Source organism: Hippocampus guttulatus, chromosome 8 (assembly GCF_054856545.1).
Source record: "Hippocampus guttulatus isolate MCC_2025c chromosome 8, RoL_Hgut_1.0, whole genome shotgun sequence".
NCBI classification, from domain to species: Eukaryota; Metazoa; Chordata; class Actinopteri; order Syngnathiformes; family Syngnathidae; genus Hippocampus; species Hippocampus guttulatus.
The window spans coordinates 8,176,792-8,204,670 of NC_141268.1; the positions used below are offsets into that span (position 1 = coordinate 8,176,792).

At 41.8% G+C, this 27,879-nt stretch overlaps 1 protein-coding gene across 4 annotated transcripts in view; it reads left to right on the forward strand.

Moving 5' to 3' along the window:
• The window catches only part of ephb2b (eph receptor B2b), a 148,844-nt gene that overhangs the window by 103,623 nt on the left and 17,342 nt on the right, over window positions 1-27,879 (forward strand). For all 4 annotated transcript variants that reach the window (XM_086117257.1, XM_086117258.1, XM_086117259.1 and 1 more), the window contains exons 4-8: window positions 4,119-4,274; window positions 8,043-8,378; window positions 21,814-21,938; window positions 23,737-23,899; window positions 27,514-27,622. In XM_086117257.1, the coding sequence (XP_085973383.1) occupies window positions 4,119-4,274; window positions 8,043-8,378; window positions 21,814-21,938; window positions 23,737-23,899; window positions 27,514-27,622 (889 nt within the window). The remainder of the gene's footprint in view (window positions 1-4,118; window positions 4,275-8,042; window positions 8,379-21,813; window positions 21,939-23,736; window positions 23,900-27,513; window positions 27,623-27,879) is intronic.

The following is a 27,879-nucleotide window of genomic DNA, read 5'->3' on the forward strand; positions in this document are numbered from 1 at the left end:
CAAATTAGCTGCTGTAAAATGTGATTTGCGCCCTGACTCACTGTCTAGTTTCCATGCGGGTAAGGCTTGTCAAAAAAAAAAAAAAAAAAAAATCATCACAAACGTCGCAATGTGTTAAAACACGTACGAGCTCAAATAGTGGGTGACGTTAATATTCAAATGAGGTGATATTTTAGGAAGCAAGATAGCTTTTCTTGAGCAGAGCCACAAATAGAACAATGTGAGCACTTTTTGAAAGGGGGACTCAAATGTTCTTTGTTCCTTGAAAGCTTGTTTGCCCGCTGTTGTTTTTTGTTGTTGTTGTTTTTTTGTTATTAATGTCGCCGTGAGCTCTGACAGCACGCCGGCTCCACAAAATCAAACCACACTCATGACAATGCCTTTATTTTTATGAGGGGAAGTTGCAACAAAAAGGGGCAGCTGTCACGGGTGAATATGTATACTCATAATTAATTCCGCTTTCTCAAAGTTGGACGAGACATCCGACGCGAGCGTGACTTCAAATGCCGCCACCCCGTGGGGGAATTAAAGCTGTGATCTGTTGTTTTAATCACAGCCTCGCTTACATCTGACATCACAGACATCGCTCTTCAAATCTGTCATCCGGACGCCGAGGGGGGAAATTCCCCTTACGCCCTCCAAGCAGATGACAGAGAGGTGCACCGAGACGTAAAACACACATCCTCTTTAAATGGATTTGATGTGCCAGGAATTCGATGTTTGGAAGACTCCAAAGCAGCACGCGGACGTTAACGAGTTTAACTGCTGTTCCCATTTGAACTCATTTGCTAGCAAATACAGCAGCACATAAACCGTCTCTCGGAGAAGTTTGAGGGAGTTGCCACTTGGATGTACAAAACATGGAGGAAATCTCATATGCAATTTGGAGACTGCCCATTATTGCAAATTTGAGTTTCAAATTGGGATTTCAGATTAGGGTTAAAATACGATTTAGGGTTTCCGACAAAGTGTATGGTTTCAAAGTAGGTTTAAAGCCAGGACTAAGTTTTAAAGCTAAAGTTTTACATAAGGGTTTCAAGCCAAGGAATTGAGATTCGAAGTGGAGTCAGAGCGAGATTTCAGGTTTAAAAGTACGGTTTAGAGCCAAGGGTAGAGGTTGAAGCTCGGGTTGCAGAGTAGGATTGTCAACCTGGGTTACAGTTTTTAATTTGAGGTAGGATTTCAAGCCAGGGTTTTAAATCGGGCTTGTGAGCCTTGGTTAGGATTTTAAAGTGGGGTCGTAAACTTGGGTTTCAAATCAGGTGCATTGTCTAAAGTTAGACTGTCGCGCCAATGTTAAGGCTTCGTAGTTTCAAGGTAGAGGTAGGAATTCAAAGTAGGGTTGTAAAACTGTTTTAGGAGTTCAAAGTAGGGTTTCAAGGCATGGTCAGTGTTTGGAACTATGGTTTGAAGCCTGTGTTAGCTTTTCATTGTTTGGTTTCAAATCATCTTGAGGGTGTAAAGATGGGGTTTTAATTTTGGGTTTCAAGACAGGATTAGGGTTTCAAGCTTGAGTTAGTCAAATATCAATTCGTAGATCGATACTTAATTGATTCCCTGAGCTAATAATGAAGTGAAACAAAGGTTGGGGTTTAGTGTTATGAGTAAGGTTTTGTAGTTTGGGTTTAGAATGAAAGTACAGGTTTCAATTTGAGATGAAAATCAGGTCGAGATTTGCTGTCAGGGTTTTAAGCATCACTGCCTCGTCAAGTGAACACAAATGGGAACAGCTGACATTCATGCATTGAGATTGAGATTTGCAGTCGGGTTGGAAACAGGTGTGAATTTTATAGAGATGAATATATGAATGAAATGAATATCCAGGTACCGCATAGAATATTTGGGGGGAAATGAATGGAGAGGAGGCTTGGCAAAGCGACAAAGAAGGCGCCTTGGATGTTTCACGCCCAGTGGGGAACTATTCATTACTCAGCGGCAGGCCAAGCAGCTTGTGAATATTTGAATATTAAAAAAAAATCCCTGTGGTAGTAAAGGACTCATGGAGTTTTATACTTGCTAATCCCTTGCATTCTTTTCATTGTCGCGATTGTCACAGTTGCACCACATCCATCATCAACTTTGCCCAAAGTAAGACGCTGAATTTGAAAAAATATAGTCGTGACCGACCTCTCCCCCCACTCTCCTCCTTGTTCCCACCAGTGGACCCTCTCCCCGTCAACACGTCTTTACGCCGCTTCTTTCCAAGTCGGTTTGATGGCAATTCCCTCGCCAAGTGGCTTGGCCCGGGCCTCAAGGAAATGCTCGACTGGCACTGGGAGTAATCACGACTCACGTTTCACTCGGAGTATAACGAGAGAGAAAGCGAGCGCTCGGGTATCAATCACGGCAGAAAGCAAACATGTCAGAGGTGCTTAGTCGCGATGACAAGTGGAGGTGACTTCATGTGGATCGAAGAAATTTGTGAGAAGCGAAGCACATGCTGCCTTCAAATGCATGGAAAAGTGCACACTCGGCAAGTAGCACACCGTTAGCATAGCATAATTCACTGGGTTGTTTTTAGTTTACTGTCACAATATCAATAAAAAGTACCAATGTTCTTGCAAAAAAGAAAAATGTTCTTCTCAAGTGTAGACTGTTCGTCATCCAAGTCGAATCGAGTCAGCTGGCCTCCTACATTTGTGTTTTTTTTCTCCATGCGATAACGTTCAAATGTATACTTAGGCAGCTACCGTACAGTATTTTATTAGGCTAGTGGCATGCCAAGTGTGTTTGATTCATAGAGACAATAAAAGCCAGGGTTAGGGTTTCATGTTACGGCTTCAAGAAGGAATTACAGCTTGAAGGTAGGGTTTTAACTAACGCATTAGGATTTTAAATTGGGGTTTCAAACAGGGGCATGGTTTCAAAGTAGAGTTGCAAGATAAGATCAGTGTTCAAAGTTAGGGTTCCAAAGCATTGGTTTCAAGCTTGGGTTAAGGTTAAAGTTAAAGTTACAGATGAGGGTTTTGATATAGGTTTAAAGTTTAAAAGTAGGCTTTCAAGACGGGTTAGGGTTTCAAATTAGTTTTCAAGACAGATTTAAGATTGTAAAATAGAGTTCTGTACCAGAGTTGGTTTCAACCCAAAATTAGGATTTGAAAACATGTTTTCAAGCCAAGGTTACTGTTTTAACCAAGGGGAAAAAAACTTGACAGTCCTGTGCCCTTAGTATGATTTTAGTGTAAAACCTCCAAATAATGACAGTCACTTCATCCGTTCGTAGGTGTAGTGTCTTCTCTTGTTGTGGACGTTCAGGGAGACTCTTAAAAGGGCTCCGAACAGAAAGCGAACCGTGCAGATGCTCGATGGGAGAGCAGGGGATTGTGAATTATTCACACAAACATCATGTCGCAATGAGAGCCGCTTCACAGGCGAGCCACCGCTTCTGTGTTTGGACGACTCCCTCCACATCCACAGGGTAGTATTATGTTTTTCAAGTTAGTGTTTCAAGTCCGTGATTGAATTAGGGTGTCAAACCAGGGCTTGGGTTTCTAAGAAGACGTACAGTAAGGGGGATGTTTCATGTGTGAGGGTTTCAAATTTGGGTTTTAAGAGAGAATCAAGTTTTAATGTTGGGTTTCAAGTCAGGGTTCGGGTTTAAATTTAGGGTTTTCTGATGAATAGCACGTTAACTTCACAGTGCAGAGGGCATGGGTTCAATCCCGGCTCCGGCCTTTCTGTGTGGAGTTTGCATGTTCTCCCCTTGCCTGTGTGGTTTTTCTCCGGGTACTCCGGTTTCCTACAAAATTCCAGCAATTTGCATGGCAGGCTGATTGAACACTCTAAATTGCCCCGAGGTGTGAGTGTGAACGCGGATGGTTGTTGGTCTCTGTGTGCCCTGCGATTGGCTGGCAACCGGTTCGGGGTGTCCCCCGACAACTGCCCGAAGACAGCTGGGATAGGCTCCAGCGCCCCCCCCCCCCCTCCGCCCCGCGACCCTTTGTGAGGATAAAGTGTATCAGAAAATGGATGGATGGGTGGATGTTAGGCTTTCCAGCTCAGGTTAAGATTGAGGAAGTTTGAGTGCACTGTAAGTGCACTGTAGGATTGCATTTTTTTTTTTAACATTGATAATGATTGTTCCTTACGTTCAACTTTCCTGCTCTTGTGTCTTTCAGCGTGCCCATCAGGATTCTTCAAGCCTACACAGGGCGACGAGTCATGCAGGCAGTGTCCCATTAACAGCCGCACCACCAGTGAGGGAGCCATAAACTGCGTCTGCCGCAATGGCTACTACCGCACCGACTCGGATCCCTTACAGATGCCCTGCACGAGTATGTATTACGTTGTTCCTCCACTACATAGCAGTTCATCTCTTGGGACCCTACTACATCATAGATTGAATTTTGGGAGAAGAGGGGGGTATATGTACCGCTACTTATTATATTGTGGAAATCTTTTTTGGGGTTTTTACAGTGCACCTACTGTAATGCCACAGTTGGGATGCACTTTTTAGCTGATTATTGAACGCCGAGAGAGCATTCAAACCCAACCACAATGAGCACACTTATGCAGGAGTTTCTGTTGGCCACAGCTCGCGCTGAGACACATGCAGGGTGACCGTGGTTTAGCCTCCCTCGAGCTCACTGACATCATTTGCGCCTTCACCAAGCTGCACCTCACAAAGGTGTAATGCATATTAACTTGTCTTACGATCCAATCAATTTTCGCCATTAAATTAATGAAAGTGACATTCATTTTTCCCGGCCCGCCCCAAAACAAAGAAAAAAAGAATTGTATTGAATTTTTTTAAAATAACACACATAACAGAACATTTATAAGTGTTAACCCTTTTTTGTGTGTAATTATGGTACCTCGTTAGTATTCCTGTGTTGAATGTCTGCCTTTAACGGATGTGTTTAGTGAGTGACGTGAGCTCAAGTCGGGTTGGTTGGTTATTGTTGGTGCATGTCTTGACCTATAGCAGCTCTTTGTGAGTCTTGTCATTATATATTTTGATGTTTGGCTGTTTTTCACATCCAATAAATGGATGAAAGTGCATCGGTGACTGTAGCTCTCCTTGCCCACGTGATGGCATCATTACAGTACCTTGATTTCTCCATTTTTCTCACAGCGCTGAAGCAGCGGCATGTCTAAAGATTTTTTTGTGTGTGTTCAAATCCGATGATAGTAAGGCGTTTGGGTGGGGTGAAATTATTTTTTAAAACGCTTCCACCTTCATAAAGTATACCCTGCAATCAATGTGGGGTTCACTGTACGCTGACTTAATTAAAGTGTTGAACATGTTGTACACAGCCTCCCTCAAAGAAGTGGCTGTCACGTGTTGATAGCATCTTCCAAAGATACCAAGGGTAAGCCGGTCTGTCCTCATCATCACACGGCCCTGATCAGAGGTTACCAGGCCGGGTCGCGGCGCATTGAGAGTGGGGCCAACCTTGGCTCTTGTCATGCCAATGAGGTGGCTTGGAATTTGAATGTGAATTTGCAGCCGAGAGGAAGGAACGCAGGGATGACGGCGGAGGTCGATGGTTGGGGGAGGATTGGTACTGCTAAAACAAAAGCGAGCAAGGAAGAGAAAAAAACATCGCCTTTCAACATTTTGGTAGCGTTGTGTTTTCTTCACTCCCTTCTGGTTGCGCTGAAAGGATGAGATGAAGCCCCCCCACAACAAAGGGGATTTGCATAAGTCCGGCACTGGGAATCAAGCAGCTGTTGTGAACCGAAGAGAGCAGCGGCATCACATCGCTCGTGTTTTGCGCAGCGCGAACCCCGGCATGATGAAATCGGGGCCCACCAAAGCGCACGCTATTGTGCGGGTATTAGTCAGTGGTGGAAAATAACCAAGTACTCATATTTTGTTACTGTAATTAAGAAGATTTGATGTGTGTGTCTTCTCGTTCTTCTTCCTGCGTATGGAACAGGCTGGTTTAGGGCTGAAAAATGACTGGTAATCAATATGGTACGATACAATTATCATAATTGCAAATGCTGCAAAACAGACCGAAAAGTTTAATTTCAGTTAGTAACCTTTTTTTGTATGAAGTATAAAGTATAAAGTATGTAAATGTTCATAATTCGGTCATATAGTGTCAAAAGCTTTTAACAAAGCGTTTAACACCTCAAATTAATAAATGAACATTTTATATTAAATGCCATATGCTTATATTTTCATACAAGACTAACTTGTGAGACCAAGACCTTTTTAATTATAATCATATAATAATATAATCTTATTTCTCAAAATTGCTCAGCCCTAGTCTGTACTTAACTTGAGTACCGGTATTTATTTTTCTCACAACTTTCCAGTATTTTCTATTCCTACTTTGTCAAAATTAGCCCGTTACTGTTTTAAATCTCCATGGATGACTATTTAACATTTTAAAAAAAAAGAGAGCGTTACTGTAAATTCAACCTGCGTTGAGACCTTGAATGATTAAGATTTCCCAAGAGGTCCTCTGTTTCCATGTCACAGAGGCAACCAAGAAAAGGGCCTTCTTCCCAAAGCTGGATTTGCGTTCGATGCCAGCGCCTAAATGAACCGTCATTTCAGGTCTGTGGGAGGAGTCCAATTGTTTACCTCATTAGCCATCCTCCATGGTTAGGTGCACACGCCGGAAAAAAAGATAAACAGAATTGTGTGTTTGTTTGGCTTGCCAGTCAGTCAATGTGTGGGCGGAACCCCCCAAGTCACTCTTCATGATGCTGCTCCATTGGAACAAATGTGAATGAAACTCTTCAATGTGGGCACCAGCTCAGAAAATCGGATCCAGTGAATGGAAGTCCTGAGGGAAGATGGCAGCCCAGCCCTTGGAGAGTTCTAGTATGGATCAAATCAGTGTGCTGTTGCTGCCGGTAAAGTGACTGACTGATATTTTGGGATTGGGTTATTTGGAAGGTGCTTGATTTCTTTAGAAAATCCATCCAAGACTGACTTTGAAAGAGAGAAGCCAGGCTAAACCCTGGGCTAGTTGCCAAACAATCGAAAATACAGTATGGAAAAAAAAAACATACACTCAAATTGACAGTACCGTATTTTCGGACTATAAGTCACAATTTTTTTCGTAGTTCGGGCAGGGGTGCGACTTATACTCTGGAGCGACTTATGTGTGAAATTATTAACACATGATTATGTCATTTCACGTGTTATTTTCACATTGAACCACAAGGGGGCGCTCTTCGGCCTGTGTTGATGAATTGACGATGAGTTTGACGCACGAAGTTGTGCCACATTTTCTACCTCTGGAATTGGTGGAGTTGTTTAAAAGCAACATGGAGGATGAAGATTTCATTGGATTGAGTGATTTGGAGTGACACTGATGGTTTGGTAAACTTGTTAGCATGTTCTTTATGCTATAGGTATCTGAATAACTCTTCATATAGTATGTGAACATACCAGGCACGTTCTCAGTTCGTTGTTTCAGCGTCATGTAATGTTAGCGTATTGTGCACTTATTCAGCATCAATTTTATTTTTATTTCAAACTGCCTTACGAGATGACATGTCTATTTTTGAGGTTGATTTTTTCATCAAATACATTTCACCCCAAAATGCGACTTGCACTCCTTATAATCCAGTGCGGCTTGTATAGGTTTTTTTTTCTTTATTATGCATTTTTATGTCGGGTTCGATTTATACTCCAAAGTGATTTATAATCCAGAAAATATGATAACTATTCAAGGGAGAACTGTTTCAATCAGGGTACGATAACGATCACATGGATTAGCTGCACTTTTTTACTGTATTCTGATTTTAGCTCTACTTATTATTAACTTAAAACTGTTTTTTTTATTGTCAAAGTTTTCTTAGATTAAGTGATTAAACACATTTAAAAATAAAAATATGCACATTTTGATCAGTTTCTTATTTAGAACATTATTTCAAAATGACAGTGCGGAAAATGCACAAACATATCATATGAATCAGTTAGCGGTTTGAAAGTATTGAAAAGACTTTGGTATTATTTATTTACCGGGACCATCACCAGCTACTGGCCTGGCATGCTCTTTGCTACTTCTCAGATGCTCCCAAAGTTGTCATGTAAATATACTCACACTCACTCGAGAATCTCTTGCATCCCGCAGCGGTCCCTTCGGCTCCGCAAAACGTCATCTCCAGTGTGAACGAGACCTCAGTCATGCTGGATTGGATGAGCCCCCGGGATTCGGGCGGCCGCGAGGACGTCGTCTTCAACATCATCTGCAAGAGTTGCGGCGGTGGCCGCGGAGGCTGCACACGCTGCGGCGACAACGTCCAGTTCCTGCCTCGCCAGCTGGGTCTGACGGAGCCGCGGGTGTACATCAGTGACCTGCTGGCTCACACGCAGTACACATTCGAGGTGCAGGCAGTCAACGGTGTGTCGGACCAAAGCCCCTACTCACCGCAATACTCCTCGGTCAACATCACCACCAACCAGGCTGGTAAGCAGTCTTGTACCAAAGACCAGAAAGGGATATATGGGTCAAATTAGTTTTTATATTATAAATGTTTTTCAAATGACTTTGGTAGAAGTCACCTTGTAATTTATTGTAAATTATACTTGAGTGTTTGTGATCTTTGGTTGCTCCCGCCAGGGTTTGCCACAGAGCAGGGGTGTCAAATTAATTTTAGCTCAGGGGCCACGTTAAGAGAAATCTATTTTACTTCCAACTGGTAAAATCATGGTATATAACTTGAAAACAATTCCTGTCAATTATTCTGGATTCTTGCTGGAGGAGGTCAACTGTAAATACACTGGCCTGCAAGTTTTCGGCCCCTTGAACCTTTGAGCTTTTGCCACATTTCATGTTGACCTAAATTTCATGATGATAAATAGAGTCCACCTCTGTGTAATCTAGTCTCAGTATAATTTGTAAATGCCCCTATTCTGTGATGGTCTCAGAGTTCCGTTTAAAGAATATTGGGGAGCCAACGGCATCATGAAGACCAAGGAACAAACCGGGCAAATCCAGGATAAAGTTGTGGATATGTTTAAATCCAAATTAGCATATGAAAAGATTACACTAGCTTTAATCCATCTTTTTTAGATGAAAACCTTGATAACAAAAACAACATTGACACTTTGACTTCATTGGATTTATAGAAATGCAATGAACCTACAGTACCTTGATGTACTTTACATTGGATGGAGTTTTTTTTGAATGACAATATTTGTGTCACTTTAGGGAGACAAAAGAGGCACTTCATCTAATGGACAAAAATCATTCCTGTTCATACGCCCACGGGTGTGTCACATTAATTTCCTTATCACCACCATTGGAGTCCTTTTGGTTGGTATCTGCTGCTGGAGATGTGTGAGAAGCAGAGTCAGCAGCAGGTACCTTTCATCTTGTCAGCACGCCACAGGGGTAAATTGCACGTCTTCCTCTCAACTGGCAGCGCTATTCTTCTGCTTTTTGCTCTGCGGTTCAGGCATTTAGTCGACAAACAATTTCTTGTCATTTGATTTTGCAGCAACCAAGGTGGTTAGGGGGGAAAAGGATTCGAGTAAAATGAAATGTATGTAGAAATGTAGTTAAATAGATGCCAGAAACCTAAAAAACAAAGTACAGAAACATGAAGTATTTGTACTCCGTTACAAGGTTGCGGTTAAGTGAGCGGGATCCAGCCATTAGTCTTCCTCTTGAATACACTCACCAACCCACAAGCACAAATGTAGAGTGGACACACAAAGAGTGTATGCTGATGTATGCAGATGAGTGGCTGTGAGTGCGCCGTCAATGACGGGACAAGGCAGAATGAGACTGGTCCTTACACTTCAACCTCATGGCCACGATTTGCAAATTGCCGGGCTCGCTGCTGTAGACCATCACACATACCATTCAGCGCTGATTGCGGCTCACCCGGCCACTCAGCGTTATTTTAAACAATACAGAAGCTTCAGTGATTATGGGCAAGTGTTCCGGTAAGGGGGGAAAAAAAAACGTGCTTCCTCTGGGTGCTTCAAGTGACACAATTCAGATCCCCCCCCCCCCCCCCCCCAAGTATCTTAATTCAAACATGTCATGGCAGCATAAAAAAAAAAAACAATGAATGGAACTAGATGTCTGAGAATCGAATCAGGCCTGTTCCAAATGTGGCTCTAAACCCGATGCATGTCGCATATCTGTCATATTCACAGTTCTGTTTGGTGTTGCTAAAAATGTACCTTTTTACAGTTTTTGGTGCATTTTCCTAAACAAGGATTTTACCAAAGCCCTGTCTAAGTAGGAAAGTAGTACAGGAATTGATGTCAAAAAGGTATATTGAAGTGATATATATTGACGAATAGAGGAGGAGCAAACTTCAGCCTGGGTTGTTGGTGGAAGTTAGGGGGGTGTCTTCGCCACATGCAGACTTCCAGTCCAAACAAATCCTCTGTCAATCCTTGATTTTTAATGTTGTAAGATTTATTGAAGGTATATTCAACCGTTTTTGGGTCGAAATATGATATATTTATTGTATAAATGTTTAACATGCGCAGTTTGTAATTATATTAGGTGGGGTGTCAATTACTCAAGCCACCCCCCCCCCCCTTCGCAGTATGACTCGGTTCTTTACCCTGTGAAGACCAATCAGTGGAGGAAAGTGAAATGTACCTACGTTTAAATCAATGGTGGTGAGAATCAGCCTAGCCCGACGAAACGTAATTTCACCCATAATATTTCGATCATTTATTTGTTATTATTATTATTTTTTTTTTTACTCCTGTTTTGTCACTGCCTGAAATTGACACTTTACTTGCAACTTGGATGTCTGCTGATGAGTTTTTTTTCTTCCGTTAAGCATAAGCACTGACTGATGTGAGATGTGTGTCAGTTGAAATATACTTTGTACATGGAAAATGAATACAAATTAAAAATTGGATACAGGCTTCAAGCCAGAAATGGGCACTTGGACTTGCTCTAATCACCAATGGTATCCACTTATCTGGCTTTGTTGTAGTCAGCGTGGGATCAGCTCTTACTCAGGGATAGAACATAGGTATGAATGGTTGTCTGCCTCTATATTTGCCCTGTGATTGACTGGCAACCAGTCCAGCTGTAGTTAGCCTTTTGGCCAAAGTCTGCTGGGATAGGCTCCAGCTTTCCGCGACCCTGAGCAGGATAAGCAGGGACACCTCCAAATCTCTCCCTATCTCCTCTGCAAACATTTGAGCTTTGCATTTTTTTTAGCCTTTGTGCTTGATGTCTTCTCCTCCTCAAAGAATGTCCGTGAGGCTTAAGCATTGATTTGCTCTTTAATTGTCTCCATCAAGTGCATCATTTGGCATCGCAAGACTCGCTGCCGAGCCAACCGGGCTTTTTCCTTATCTTGTTTAGTCTCCCGACAGCATTATGTGGCTTGCGATGTCTCATCATTCAACCCCCACCACTCAACCACCCTGCATATTGTTGCATGACCGAGGCATCTAACGCTACTCAGCTTTTATTGCATTTGTCTAGCCGCGCATTCACTCTCATTACTGCGTGCCGGAATCCCTTTAAATGTTCCCCTCAAATTGAGCTATTGTAGCAAAACGTCAGTATTTACGGATATCTGTTTGTCTTGCAGCGCCATAAAGTAGCCATTACAATGCTGAGAGTCCAAGATGGAGTCCTTTTTACTCACACGGCAGCCTCTTTTTATTGTCTGTTTAGATTTAAGTCACTGGTGTGGTGGCTTGATGAGGGCCTGTGAGTGCAGTTAAGCGTTGTAATGAGGCCCCCCATCCCGCTCTCTCTCTTTCTCTCTCGCCGGACCTCAATAAGTCTGCTGCCCGGGCCCTCGGCTTTCCCGCTTGCCCCTGCCGAGGAGTCCTTGCGGAAATTGGGGGGGGCTCTGCGCCCTCTCCGCTCAAGTGCCCGTCACTTTAGATTATGCGGCGGTAGCAGACCATCGCGGGGAGCTGTGAAATGAAACTCCCGCGACACCCTACCACCGCCAAACCCCAACATCCCCCCAGCGTTCGACCCCCACCCCACCAGTGACATTGCAAAACCAGACTCACATGCAGGATTGCAGCGCTATGCTACAGGAACGGGGGTCACGGGGACCAGGAGCCTATAATTGCATCTGGTTTGTGAGGCTTGGAGGTTACATAAATATCATGTCAGCCCTAATTACCGCCGGCACTTCTGGGCCCAGCCGTTCACACTGGCAGCAAGCACTAGCACAGGCTCCAGGAAAGGAGGTCAGTCAACCCCCATTATACATCACGGTTCATTGTTCGCGTACCCCGTTAAATGAGTTGGGGGTTTTTTATTTTTTATTTGAGGATTTTTTGGGGGTTGGAACGTAATGTATTTTTGTCGCAAAATGGAAATTCTCTTTATGCGGCTGAGATTATAGAAACCTCCGTTCATGTGTTTTTAGTCGAGCCTGAGCAATTTGGAATATTTGGCAGAATAAAATTCCAATAACCGATTATTTTTTGTCCCTTAACAACAATAAAGATATGAATAACGGGCAGATCATTTGACTGTTTTACTTACTTTATCATTTTGTATTTGTTTAGATTTACAACCAAGACAAAAAAAAAATCAACAAACATCGGAGGATTTTTATTTTTATTTTTTTTCCTGATTTTTTTTTTCGAGGGGTATTTCAACTTCATTGTTTTTCTTACATTGTGATGTGTTAATGTAAACCAAAATCGGCAAAAATGACTGAAATGTGCAGATTTTTGCTGATTTTAAAAGAGATCATCTCTGCCAATTATGTAGGGTGGGCCCTAGTTTTGACACAGTTGAGGTATTTTTGACTTATAAATTCCCCAACTTGTCGAGTTTATTATTATTTATATATTCGTTTTTGCTAGAATCCATTGCTATGTCAAATTTGTCATTTTATTTATGCTTTTATTTATTTATTTAGGCTTGATGTTGCAAAACTTTTAGTTCCAAGCGAGCTTCAGGTACACAACCATTTGAGATTGTAATGCCCTCACATATGGACACGGAGGGCCACCGTCACAATGCACTTTACTACTGAATGGGAAAAACACTCAATCACAAATTTCCAAAATGAAAACACTCACAAAGAGCATGGAGGAGACTCCACAATTGGCCAAGTCACTCACTTGACCACAGCCCTTAGAAGTATGCACACACAAAAAAGTAATAAATGCACTTTGTGTGTGTGTGTGTGTGTGTGTGTGTGTGTGTGTGTGTGTGTGTGTGGTTGAGACTTTTGCCTTAATTACAATTCATAAAATACATTTATTTTCCTAATTATGTGTATGTATTGATAATTTACAATTCAGTACTATTTTTCTTCATTCATTAAAATTCGTGAAAATTGCGGTGGGTTTTGCGCATCTGGCATGGAATAATGGAACTTTAAATATATTTCAATGGGGATAATTGGATTCAATTATACTTTGTAAAAAATGTTTTCATACATATTCTCAATATTTTGCAGATTTCATCTACAGTATAACAAACAGGTGGGTCTGAATATATGTCCCTCAGTGTTTGAAGCATTGCACCACTGGCTATGGTTGCATAAAAACAACAAATGTGCAAACTGAAAGTAAGTGGCTTGAAAAGTGCCAGCCTCCGCCATCACAGCTGAAGAGGACAGCGCGAGTGTTCCACCATGTCGAGCATCTCAAAACACTGTTAGCCACAGGGTCCATTCTCACGTTCCTGAAGAGGTGGCAAATGAAAATGCATCTTGCAACGTGCGGCACACAATTACACATTTGAACATTTATTTATTTATTTGATTGATTGTTTGTTTTGTTTTTAATGAACCTTCGGCTAATTCTGCAGTTCAGGCTCCAAGCATATTAGTAACCATGAGTCACATCTTCCCTTTGCTCAGTTTGTACAAAAAAAAAAAAAAAAAAAAGCAATGCGCTTTGCATGCTAATAAATGAAAAGTGATGATGTGGTGCCAGAGGGTGAAAATGTAGCCAGGCCTACTAAGTGCTACAAAGGCCACTTTCATGCTGAATAACTCAGGCTTGATTTACATTAGAAAAAAAATGTCACAGCACACAACCACATAACAATGTCACAAAAAGTTGAGATGTACTGTAGGTTAATTGTGTACCCTCTGCAATCAAATGGAAGAGCTTTTTTTTCTGTCTGGCATTGATACTTGAACAAAGATGCATTGTTCATAGCAAATAAATAGTTTTCGGAGAGAAAATGAGTGAATGTGGACAGCATCGCTCATGGCACACCACAGTCATCTTTTACGGCATGCCGGACAGGAATTTCTGTTTTCAGGCACTGATTCCCAACGTTTGTTCAGCTTTGTGGCAGGCTGGGCCCCAGCTACCCATGACCTTAATGACAAAATGGATGGCTTTATAGTCAAGTTTCTCCAAATCACTTGTGGGATCTGTGGCGTAAAACTGTGCGAATACTAAAATCAGGCTATACTGTCGTGACTTTTGTGTCATTCGTTTTACAGAGCTGCTATGCGAATAGTTGAACAGTATCTACTGTAATGTGCTCAATTCTGCTCTCACGCTAACAGTATGAACTTAGAACATGAACCTAGTTTATAGCGAAAGATTCAATGTGGTTTTTTTTTAAATTTTGTTTTTGTCAATCAAGGTGGTGGAGTCAACTGCATATTGAGTGACTTGAGTGGTTCCTTAAGTCAATTGAGCAAGAGAATCACATAAATCACTGGGCACTGAGGGTGTAATCAGAGGCAGAGTATGCATATGGTCCAGGGGAAGATGTATGGCTTAATTACAGCGCCAATGGCCGAGTTGTGCTGAAGAAGGACTACATGGTGTGAAAGGCACTGACGCATAGCCTGATGAAGTTCTTAATGGAGAAATAAAGTTACTTGATTGATTGATTGATTGGTTGGTTGGTTGGTTGGTTGGTTGGTTGGTTGAGGGCACTGCCAGGATATGTCAATCCACTCGACCAATGAACTTTGACTTAAATGAGATATTCATTTTTTTCCCCACCCTCAAATTTATCATTGTTTCCTGGTATCTCAATAAAAAGCCCCTGACATTTTCCCATGGAAATACACAAGGGACAATGACTTACAGCGTACTTAAGATCCAATTGTCAGTCTCTGGTTGAAATCACTCAACTTTGCAATGGCAGTGTTGTCTTTTTTTAGGGTGAGCTAGGACAGCAATTGCATGGCTCTTGCACAAATCCACCACTGGTGGTGACCCGGTCTCCGTCCCCCACAAAAAGCGCGGCCCCAAGCCTTTCACGTGACAATTTTTCATACTGTACTCACTTTAAATGCAGTGGTGCCCTCAAATCCCGGTTAGAACATAACCAGCGTATGCTCTGCATAAGAGTCAGCGAGATGTACAAGGAGGCTGCGGCCCACACGCGGTGGCAGAGGGACGTTGACAGGAGGACGATGCATATGGTCGCTGCCGGTGGGGCTCGGCATCACACCTCCTTGGAGGCCGTTCTCACCGTGACTCGCGCAACGATCTGTTCACTGAGGCATGGTCAAGCTCCACAGCAGTGAAATAAAATAAGATATGCTCGGCTAGCTGCGCCCTTGAAACTGGCATATTTGCCTTCTAGAAAATGGATGGATGGAATAGCTGGAGGTTGACCCTGCAGGGTTCATCAGGTGACATAAATAATCCATGCAGTCTGCTATATGAATTTAATGATGCCTCCTCAGAGGAAAATCATCTCATGGATCGCCAAATGAGTTAACTAATTGATCCTGTTTATGAATCATTCACAAGTCACAAGGGCTTTCTTTTCCCCATCCATCAAGCATATGTCCTGACATGCAGGCAAGAGAGTACACTCATTGCCTGAGTATAAATCTAGGCTGAAAGGCGGTGCTTTGTTGGCCCATTGGACTGTAAAAAGGGAACATTATGTGATTATACAAATAATTGTTGAGTGCACGAGCGGTACGCTTCCAATGACGGTCTAATCGATCAGAATTTAATGCAGCCATTTATTCACTTCAGGTAGGAGCGAGCATGCTGATAATTAAAAACAAAAAGAGCCAATGGATTGAATTAAAAAAAGAGAAAAAAAGAACAGGTGGCTATGGTCCAACCCTTTCAGAATTGCACCAGTGCACTTTTTGCCGATGCTCCACTTCGAAAATGTGCTCAGGTTGTGGATGATATTTTGGTTCACGAGGGGGTCGGAGATGTGCAAAAAGGAGTCATTAATAATTCAGCATTTTCTATTTTAGACGGTGCATTTAGAAGAGGTGTTTTCGAGCCGCGCATTCCTCAGGTCAACTTGCTGCCATTTTAACAATTTAACTTCCATTACCGGAAGTTGTTAGCGGTCAGCAGTCTGCCGTTGTAGCTTGCCATCAGAACTGTTGCGCTATATCTATTTTCTTTTTTTTCTCATTCAGTTTGTTTCATTTGCAATTCACCGATGGCACTGGCAAAGAATGGGAATCCGGAGGATTTTAAAACCGTGCACGTGAGCTACGATAGTGATATTCATGCATTTAAAGACCCTGCGATTGGCTGGCAACCGGTTCAGGGTGTCCCCCGCCTACTGCCCAAAGACAGCTGGGATAGGCTCCAGCACCCCCGCGACCCTTGTGAGGATAAGCGGATTGGAAAATGAATGAAAAATGAATGCATTTAAAGAGCTGCAAAAGTGTCATTCCTCCGTGTCAGGTCTTCCACTGAGGTAGGCAGTGATTTCCTTTTCACAATACCAGACTCTTGTATCTACTCCATTTTTCTGTTTCGTTCATGTTAGGGATTGTGACTCATGTTAGGGAACAGTGCTCACGTGCACTGTTTTAAAATCCTCCGGATTCCCATTCTTTGCCAGTGCCATCGGTGAATTGCAAAATGCTCTTGTTCATCATTGCGTGCGTGTGTGTGTAAGCGTATGAGGGAAAAGTGGCTAGGATTGCACAACTGTCCGTGTTTTATGTTATCCATCCATCCATTTTCCGAACCGCTTGATCCTCACTAGGGTCGCGGGGGGTGCTGGAGCCTATCCCAGCCGTCTTCGGGCAGTAGGCGGGGGACACCCTGAATCAGTTGCCAGCCAATCGCAGGGCACACAGAGACGAACAACCATCCACGCCCACACTCACACCTAGGGACAATTTAGAGCGTCCAATCAACCTGCCATGCACGTTTTTGGAATGTGGGAGGAAACCGGAGCACCCGGAGAAAACCCACGCAGGCCCGGGGAGAACATGCAAACTCCACACAGGGAGGCCGGAGCTGGAATCGAACCCGGTACCTCTGCACTGTGAAGCCGACGCGCTAACCACTGGACTACCGGGCCGCCTGTTTTATGTTATGGGTTGTTTATTATTTTACTTTATGTTAACTGTTTTGTTAAGTGCTTTGTTGCAGCTGTTGTAAAAGCGCTGTCTGTATAAATCAGGATGTATTGTATTGTATTGTGTATATGCATGCACGTGCAGTCATGGTCGATAGATAGGTTGGTTTGGTTTGAAAAGCAGATCTACTGTCAAAAAAAGGTTAGACACCCCTGACCGTAACAATGTGAACATTTTTATTTCTTTTTAAACCTGTATAATAGCCCCTCCCCCAATTTGGGATTTTGAGAGTGTTCTTCATGGGATTTTACGCTAACTGTGTTTAGATCATGTTTTGCCACCTATTGGTGGTGGGTCTGGAACTTGTACCCCTCGATTAACATGTGGTCACTCTATTTTTATATCAGTAATCGTGAGCATGTCTGCACAGTGATGTGGTCCAGTGTGAAAAGCCACAGACAAGTAAATGCAAATTTACCCATTTTTTTTTCAGACTTTCTGTGTAAAAGAGACTGTGGTCCAAGACTGTAATCTTTATTTTAGGTGCACCGTGCAAACTTAGCTATATCTGCCTTATCTGCCTTGTCAATGTATCTCCTCGGTCTGCCCAACATCTGCAAGCCCACCAATACACTTCCAGGGACCATAAAATGCTCATTTAAGAATGGCCTTATAATTTTAAGTGGATGGTGGTAGTCCATCTTTTCCCGTACAGATGGTTTAAAGCTTGATCAACTCGAAGCTCACTTTGGAAAATTGCTGTCGATGTAAAACCCACAATACTTTACAGCTGTGGAAACAGGGCAGGCTGCCAGAGCGTTACGAAGTACATGCAAATACGGACTTCTCCGCTAAAGAGCTCCTGACACAGCGCTCATAAACGCATGGCAGCCCAAGAGACAGGCAGCAGCAGAGCCTCAAGGAACAGCTGTTTTGGGACCTTTTGGACCTTATTGCACTTTGGGGGGGGGGGGGGGGGGGGACATACATGTTTTTACTGAGTAAAGGAAAAGGGATTTATAGGCTCTGTCCTGTTCTTCCTACCTCCCCACGGTCCCAAACATAATCACAGCACAGAAGTGTGCAGCACAACTTGTAATAAAGTAGGAGCCACATGTTTGCAGACATGTTGGGATGTGAGAAGAAAGCTGATTAAAGGCCGCTAACAAAGCCGTCCCCAATTTAGCTCGCACCACAGACCATCTTTGCAGAAAGACAAAAACACATTATTGAAAATTCGACTTGGAGCCCTGGGCTTGTTCTCAAGTGTGTTACTTATGTTGAGTTTACTCTGTCATTTGACAAATTTTCAATGTCCCGCTTAATGAAAATTTGATGTTGGATATGGAACTTCTATGATGAGTCTTGCATCACGTTTTAGGCAGACAGAATGAAGTGGTGAGTGGGATTAAAGGCATTTTTTAATACCACTACTGAAATTCTTTTCATCTGCAGCTTTCGTTTTCTTCGATGTTGTAGGTTCTTCTTCTTCTGTCTCATCATTTGGCATTTTCTCTTTTCTGGAGATCTCACAAATTTGTTTTTTATACATTGCTCGCTTTTTCATTACCGTTTTAAGTAGCGGGTTGTCCCAGTCCAATCCCAAAATGAGGGCCGCTCAGCCGATTGGTATTGGATGAAAAAGGAATAGAGCTGTTTTATTTCCCCCCAACAGAGCAAGCTTCATGGTGGCATCTGCGCATCGACTGCTCTGCAGTGGGTGGTTTGAAATGGCCACAAGTTTTTGTGCTTGTCCACAGTTAGTCAAGTTAAAAGATGCAATGGAGTGACATGTGGAAACATTTTTCTTACACGGCAAACAGTCAGGGTAAACCACAAGAGGGGGCTTTATAGTATCTACTCATTTTCTCCCAGAATCAAATCTATTCATAAGTGAACAAATTGCTCAGCGCGTTAGTGTTTCACTAGCACTCACATGCCCTAATGCCTTGACTCCGGCGAAGGATGTGGCAAACCTGCGGTCCTATTCTTAAACATCATTTATCTTCCCAAATCAGCCATCTAATTTAATTAGTTGAACCTACAATCCCTGTCTTTTCCATTATCACCACTTGATTAATTTGGGGGGGAATATGAATAGAGTGCTTGTATTCAGCCGACTAGCCCTTCCTTTTCAGAATGTGACCGTGCTTGATGAGCCAGCCTTTATTTTAAAAATTGTGAGAAAACCTTACATGTTTTTTTCCAGTTCCCAATAGAATGGAATTGGTGGCTTTCTAGGTCATTTTAATCGCAATAACAGAAAGGGTAAACGATAAATTAAGGCAAGAACTTGTGGGCTGTACTCAGTTTATGATGAATTTCCGTTCCTCCGACTGATTCGCATTTGTGGGCATGTCAAAATATGCACTCATAATTGTAATCTATTTTGCCACTAACTTAAGCTAATACAGTATTGAAATCATCATAAAATGAAAAGTTTAACTTCTCGGCCATTAAAATACAATTTGCCTCACACCACTTTCGTAAGCCGTGTCTAATAGAAAAAGGGCTATACCATCATCTTGTGGCAATTACAAACCTTCTTGGGTGGTGTCAAGAGGTTTTTGCTATTTGCACTAGATTTTGGTCCCTAATCCTGGTGAATGGCAACTGTTTAATGTCTCTTGTGGCGACAATTTCAAAAAGAAATTCCCCTATGGCTTGTCTGTGGCTTGGTGCAAACGAGATCATTGTGCACCGCTTGTGACCTTGAATCCCTATTATGTCAGTAACGTTGTAAACCAAAGATCTCCATATTTGGACAGATATCGACTCTGCCCTGCACTCCTGGTCTGCCTGTTTATGATGATGTGAGCGTCTCGATGTCTGAGATCCTGACACTCACGAGACTTGTCGCCGTACTGTTTCCTCAGTGCCCCATTGACATGCGTCCATGCCATGTATGGCAACACACGATCCGCCTTGTTTCTTTGGCCTCGTATCGGGTTACCGTGCGTGCGTTTAATGGAAATGCGGCCATGTGCAAGTATTGAGGTTGTGTGCATCCGTAACGGGATACTCGTGAGTTCCCCTTAGAGGGACTGATTGCTTTATTAGGCAAGTGACTGCAAACAAGCGTCTGAGGACTGAGCTTTTCTCTTGGGTTTGGTGCCCACTAATTTGCGGATTTTTGGGAAGATCGTGAGTCGCTTTCAAATAAGTACAAATGAAATTAGAATGTTGAAGTTGGTTTTCGTAATGTGAAAAAGATTTGTTAAGACTTCAATGAATAAGAGAGACAATAGGCACTTTTGAGAATAATAGAACGATCTATCTATACATACGTCTCGACCTCCTTCCCCAACAGCACTGGATTACCATCCCCATTCTGCAAGATGATGTACAGAACTACTTGGGTCTTTTTATCCGCGTCCTTGAGCCACGTTGTTTAGTGGCCACTTTCCTTTCACACAAAGGCTGCAAATTGTAAGGCCCAGGAAACCCAACATATGCAGCTGCACAGTCCATTATTATAGCCTAGAGAATTATGTGGTTGCTGTCGCTTTCTACTCAGTAGAACACATGTCCCAGGGACTCGGGGAGTGCGGGGGGGGGGGGGGGGGGAGCCACCATGTGGGATTGTGTGTGCACTCCTTGGGGGTGTGGGTGAACATGCTGAACGACTTGTATCTATAAATCTTTTCTGGCCCCGCTCCTGTTGTTGTGTCTCACACGTGCTTTTTAACTTGTGCCTCCCTTGGCTTGACGCTGACCTGTGGCGCCCTGAACTAATCGTAATGGCCATGGAAGGCGTTGACGTGTTGGCCTCTGTTGCGTGCCGAGTGCACAGGACTGCAGGTCACCGGCCACCCACGGTGAGGTAAACATCATTCCCAACTGATGAAATGCTTCCCTACTCCCAATCGCATCAACTACTTCGACAAGTAATTCGACAAGTGTGGGCTGCTTATTTAGTTCTAACACTAATCTGTGCAATTAAAAAAAACATTGCAGTTCTGCTTACCTTTTGGCTTTGGTATGATAGGAGGGATGTCGCACCCATTGGAGATGATCCTACATGCCAGTCCCTCTGCATGATAGCATTTTAGATATTGTGGACCAAAATCGGCAGGTAACAAGATTGACAAGATTTTAAAAATGTATTCTCGATGTATGTGCAGGCACTCCAATGTAGCAATATTTTTGTATACAAACCATTTAAAAGTCAATTTTCCATAAGGAAAACCTCTCCCTGTGAATTTGTCTCTCAAGAATGTCATCATTTTGGCTGATATTTTGGCAAATGTCAGTCTAAATTCCAGACACCGTAGGTAAATGTGTTTTAGTTGTGAGTTTCTGCTACGTTGCTATGTTGGTCTTCCTACCTTTTGAACAGAAGAGCAGCTATGTGTCTCGAAGGGAAGACTGGCAATCTAAGTGGGGGTGAAAGTTCACAACATGTAATTTTTAAGTACCGGTATGTAAAACTGCTGCAATGACGTTTCTATCTGTTATGGAGAGACAGGAAAATACAGCGACAGCTTAATTAAATAACAATGCTTCTCTGTATCCGTTTGTTTGTTGAGTCCATCAGTAGTGCATAATGAGTGGTGATTATTACAATCAAAAAGATACTTGTATGTGCAAATCAGTGCGGGTGTATTGCAAGTGTTTGGCTCAACAATGATGTCAACTCTGTTCACTGTTGTCTGTCTGCAGCGCCGTCTACAGTGTCCATCATGCACCAAGTGAGTCGCAGTGTAGACAGCATCACTCTCTCCTGGTCCCAGCCAGACCAGCCCAATGGAGTCATCCTGGACTATGAGCTGCAGTACTATGAAAAGGTACACATTTATTTACTTCCTGCATTGGTCAACTTGTTGCACTTCTTGTTATTCTCAACTAATAAAATCTCTTTATTGATTGCCGACTTCACTACTCAGCAGTGATGATTATCACTTAGTTTGTGAATCACCAACAAAGAGTTGTGGCTTTAACAACACAGACACCGTACTGGAAGCAACAGGTGGTGGGTCTGTGCAGCAAACTAGCAGCGCTAGGTGGAAATATTTTACAAAAAATGAGATGGGTAGCACGGTGACTTTTAAAATATGCAAGTGCGTCCTCAAATAAAACAAAAGCACGAGTGCTTTGCATGCCCATAATAAAAGGAAGCTGCTAGCCCTAGCTGATGACTAGCCTAAATCCTCAAATCAACCATCAGTGTTTTGTCTCAGACACAAAAAGCATGTGACGCGTTTTATTTTGGTTAAGTAACAATCTATTTTTAAAAAATTATGTACAATTGTGCACTAAAGTTTCTTACTTTTGTGAAGACTGTGAGGTATAAATAATTGCATCATCAGCTTACGACTGAACAGAGCAGTCAGAGAAAATTCAGAGAAGGTCATTCTTGAAAATGGACAAATAAGTGGACCCAAGATCGATCCTTGAGGAACACCTCCAGGCTGAAACAATGAATCTGAGCATCCCAAAGAAAGACATTGTTACCGACTATTAAAATAACAACTACCACAATATGGCATGTTTAGATAGATCAGTAGCATTTAGCTTGTCTAACATGAAGCAGTCAACAAGATCAAACACTTTTGAGCTCAACCAAAATTAAGTAAGTTTCGCCTGTTCTACTTAGAAAATATGTCATTTGTAAACTTTAAAAGAGCAGTGGTTGTGGAGTACTTGGATATGAATCCAAAGTGATATTGATGAGAATATATTCTTAATGTTCAAATGATAATGTACTGTACTTGATTACAATTTTTTTTCCAGTACTACTCCAATACAATAGAAAATTAAATTGAAATCGGTTTGTAATTATTTTGATCTTGTACATCATCACCATTATGTAAAAGAGTAATATGTGAATGTTTCCAAATGGTTGCATTTCGTATATGCACAGTAAAAGGTTAAACAAATCTGATAATGGAAACAAATTTATCCAAAATATAGTTTGCTTGTTTTTAATTTACCATTTCCAAATAAGGCTATAGTTCACCTTTAAGTATGATAATGGATGGAACAAATACGTAAGTTTCGAATGATTACTTTGGGAAAGACAGAACTTTATTTCCTAGTGGATCCCATTAGATTGAGCAGCGCGCAATTGTATTACTGAGTGTTTTCACGTCAACAGAACTAAAAGAAAGGAAACCACATCGGGCCCTGCAGTCGAGTTGCCCAAGAGAATTATAAGCAAAACAAGGCTGCGCTGCCTGATTCTCAACTTTTTTTTTTTTTTTAATGCAAGCAGCATTCATTCTCAAAGGAACAGCTCGAGCGTTGTAGTGCACTCACACGCCCAAACAAACAAGCGTAGGCACACAAGATAGGGCTGTCAAAACGATCGTCTGGGGCCCCCCGCTGTGGCCCACAAGTGCACGCTGAGTGACGGCTGGACTGATGGGAAGCAGCTCAGACATGTCAGCATCCTGCACGAGGTTGCTCCGATGGTCACAAGACCCACGAATGACACCAGTCACTGCTTCTGCACTCTATGTACATTGATTTTTGAGTTGCAGCACTCCTAGTGCTCAACAGTGTCAGTAATAATGATGTCCATAATTTATCATTTAAAGTAAACATTAACACTTATAAGAGATGAACTCATTCTTTCCCCTTTAGGACCAGTCGGAGTACAACGCCACTGTCGTGCGGAGCCAGACCAACACGGCGGTCGTCCGAGGCCTCAAGTCAGGCAGCATCTACGTATTCCAGGTGCGAGCACGCACCGTCGCCGGCTTTGGACGCTACAGCGGCAAACTGTACTTCCAGACCATGACAGAAGGTGAGCAATCAAAAGCAGTTCTCTCTATTAAATGCTATGCCGACGCCAGCATTACACTCCCCTCCAAAAGTATTGAAACAGCAAGGCCAATTGCTTTATTTTTTTTTTATGCAGACTGACAATATTTGACTTCTTTCACATTAAGTGAGAAGATAGCACATTTGTCGCCAACCACTTTAAATGCGAGCATCAATATATTGTTTTGTTTTGGGTTTTTTTTATTGCACTGGCGTATCTTATGACCAGGGATGGGCATTCCGTCAATAACGATGCAAGGTCCATCAGTCCGTCACTGCCAGACTCCAGTTGCGCTGGCAGACTGACAACTAATGGAAACCAATTGAAAGACTGATGGACTAAGCACTGATGGAAGCGATTTTTCAGCCATCACCTGAACCGTCACTAAACCAAAACACAAATACAACCTTCAGCAAATATTGTTTTTCGGCGCACATTGTCGTCTTGGTATGGCAGCATGGAACTGACTATGTGGAGTCAACCTTTTTTCCAGGCAAACAATTTTAGGCTAAATGCTAAAAACTGCATTTTTTCCCAATAATGCCATGGGGCACTGTCAAGTCAAAAAATGTTTTGGTTCTTTTAAGGATCTGGCCTATATTTTACCAATATATTTGAAAACTAAGTATGAAAATATTTGTATTCATAATTTTAATGTTTTTATTATTATGTCTGCAGTGCATGATTTCCATTTGACATTTTTTATCTATAATCCCATGACTTGCTCATGCAAACCTTTACCCTTAAGAACAGTTTTTTACTGATGGTCCTAAAACAGCGGTGACACACTATAATTTAGCATGGATGGAAGCATAGTTAAAATAATGATGCCAACGTGATGGAGTGACGACTGGCTGGCCTGAAATAATGACAGGCTGACTCGCCAGGCGCTAGTGAATGACCAAACTTAAAGACAAAAATATCCCAAAAACCTGATGTGCTCGAAAAAACAAAAGGCAGTTTCTAAATCGTCATCAAAAATAAGATTCGGGACTTTTTAAAAAATGTTGTCTTTTGACTTTAGATTGGGTAGCATGGCAGGCAAGTTGATTAGCACAGCTCATGACCCTATTGAAGACAAGCGTAATAGAAAATGGATGAATGGTTTGACTGGATCTTGATCGTGCCTCATGTTGTCGTCATGTACAATGTGCCCAGTAAATGCTAATAGCCAATAGCAGCCGTCTGCCTTCAAGTCTTGGATGAAGGATAAGTTCTCAGTTTTCTCCACTTCTCTCTTTGCAATGCAGAAGCAGGAACATATTCATTACACTACATCGCTCATCTAGGTTAATGTTACAACCATTCGTGGCTTTTCTCTCTGAAAAGCTCATTTCCTTCAGCCCGCAGTTCCCAGGACCGCCATTAGCCCGGAATGTCATACATCAACTTAGACACACACACACACACATACCTCTCAACACACAATCTTCGTGGTGGTGATTTTACAGTCAAACACAGTATTATTTATTGTTTAGCAGCTGATTCTTGTGGTATGGATTTCATGTCCACTTTAATGTCACCCTCGAGTTGGACGCATTCAAAGCGATCGCAGGACCAGCTTGATGGTCTCTTCAGTGGTTAAACATGTACTCTGTCATAAAACAGCAAGATTCATAAATTTACAAGACGGTTGTTTTCTTCTAAAAGTTACTACTTTTGCTTATAAAAGTTTCTCATTTTTGTGGTGAAATTGTACATTTTTTTAAATTTAATTTGTAAAAATAATAACAATAATAAAACTTCTTTCACTTACAATGTTTTCTTTTTTTGATCTTCCTTTAAATGGACAATACAGTGATGTTAAAAATTGTGGCTTTTTCTTAAAACATGTTTCAAATTCCAAACATTTGCCATGAAATTACAAATATATTCTGACTTTCATCTTGAAAAAGTAATGTATTTCTTGTAAAAATAAATAAATAAATAAATAAATAGAATTATAATTATTACAATATGAATATCTACTGGTATTGTAAAAACAATTATCTCCTGACATTTTCTTGTGAAAAACAACTTTTTTTATTGCACAAATTAGGACTTTTTAGGCCCTATTTTGGTAGACTGGTGCCCGTGTGGTCATCATCAAAATGGGCGTAACTTCATTTTTGTGCCAGCGCAAGTCCTGTCTCGTGTGTTTGGAGCCGAGTTGCGCTCATCTGACGTGTCAGCACACGAAGCAGCCTCGCCTCTGATGCACCTGATAATGTGGTGACAGAACGTCGTCTGCGGTTGGCGTAAAAGCGGGCGCATCATAATTTTTATGCTGGGATAATGGTTTAGTTGGACATTCATGTGAATTTGGTGTTGTGAATTTTGATGTGCTATGCCTCACTGGGCGTTCCTGGCCGGCTCCCCAGCGCATCTGCAAATGTGTTTACAAAATGTAAAGTAGATTTTAAACTCGCTGAAATTAGGTTTATTTTCCAGTGCAAGTAATCTAACACAATTTTGGTTTATTTGATCAAGGCTTAGGCAGACAAATCAGCGCTCTGTGGTGGACATCATGTATTTAATTCATAAATATGACAACAGCGGGGGTCAATCACTATGAGTCATTGTAGACATCAAGTGAATGGATTATATGTATTATATTAATGTGCATGTTGACTGGGCATCCTTATCCCTAATATGAAAATGTATGCAAGCCTCAGTTGTACATTTCATGGCGGTCACAATGCAATACAGCAAACTGACAGCCGAGATTTTTAGCTCAGGGGTTTGTTTTCTGTGCTTCCAAACCGAGGGCTTGGGTTTGGGGTTTTTTTTTCTTTTTTTTTTCTGCGGTGTCAAGCACGGCGTACTCGGATTGACCGGCCTGATTTTGATGCAAATGAGGGAACCCACGAGGATTGGCCGGGAAAAGTCTATTTCCATCCCTCTACAGCGCACAAAGGCGCAAACTTTACTATGGCAAAGTCAAGCAAAATACTAAAATAAAGAAAACTCCACCAATACGCACAGTTAGACTGCACTGTGCTAGATTTACACAGCATGAAAAAAGGGCCCTTTAGTCACGAAATAATGACTGTTGTTTTAGAATTACACTCTTCATCTTCTAATTTGTTTCTTATTACGTTCATGACTTATTTTTGAAGAAAAAAAACATTTTGAATTTTCTTTATTGAGAAAAATATGAATTCCTTGTTCAATTGTCTTTTTTAAATCTCTTTATTTTGTATTTGTGTCTTTTGCTAATCAAATTGCAACTTTTTTTCTAGCTAAAAGTCAAGTTTTTCTTCAAGCGAAGTGACTTCCATGGGAAAATGATTTTTTTCTTTTGTATTGCAAACCTTTTACCCTTTACTTTTATCTTGGCAATTTTTTGATTTTTGCATCGTAAGATGACACTTGTTTCTTGTAAAACTGATGAATCTTTGCACTAACTATCATACATTTGAATTTTCTTTCAAAATTATAACTGCCTTCTTGTGAAAAGCACTATTTGTCATTTACATAGTTCTTAAAAATTTGCCACTTTTTTTCCTCCAAACAATTATCACATTTTTCTTGTTTTAAAAAAAATAATAGAATAAAAAAAAGGCACCGGGGCAGGAATTTTCCAATGAACATGTGTGTCTCTTTGTTCCTGGCAGCTGAATACAACAGCAGCATTCGCGAGAAGCTGCCCCTCATCATCGGCTCGGCGGCTGCAGGCCTTGTCTTCCTCATTGCTGTGGTTGTCATCGTCATCGTGTGCAATCGGTGAGTCCCTCTCACATTCATATGTTTCATTTTTACTTTTTTATCAGGTTCCAAACAGCAACAAGCTGTTAAATCGACACTGTATCATAACGGGTTAGAATTCTTTATACATATGCCAGTAATAATGTTTTTTTTTTCCGACCATGATGGTTGCAGTACATTATTGTGATCTGTCACCATGGAAAGTATCATGATACTGGTGATGTGTGTTTTGTGGCGTTGATCGAAAATTCACTAAAAGCTTCAAGCTGTTTATC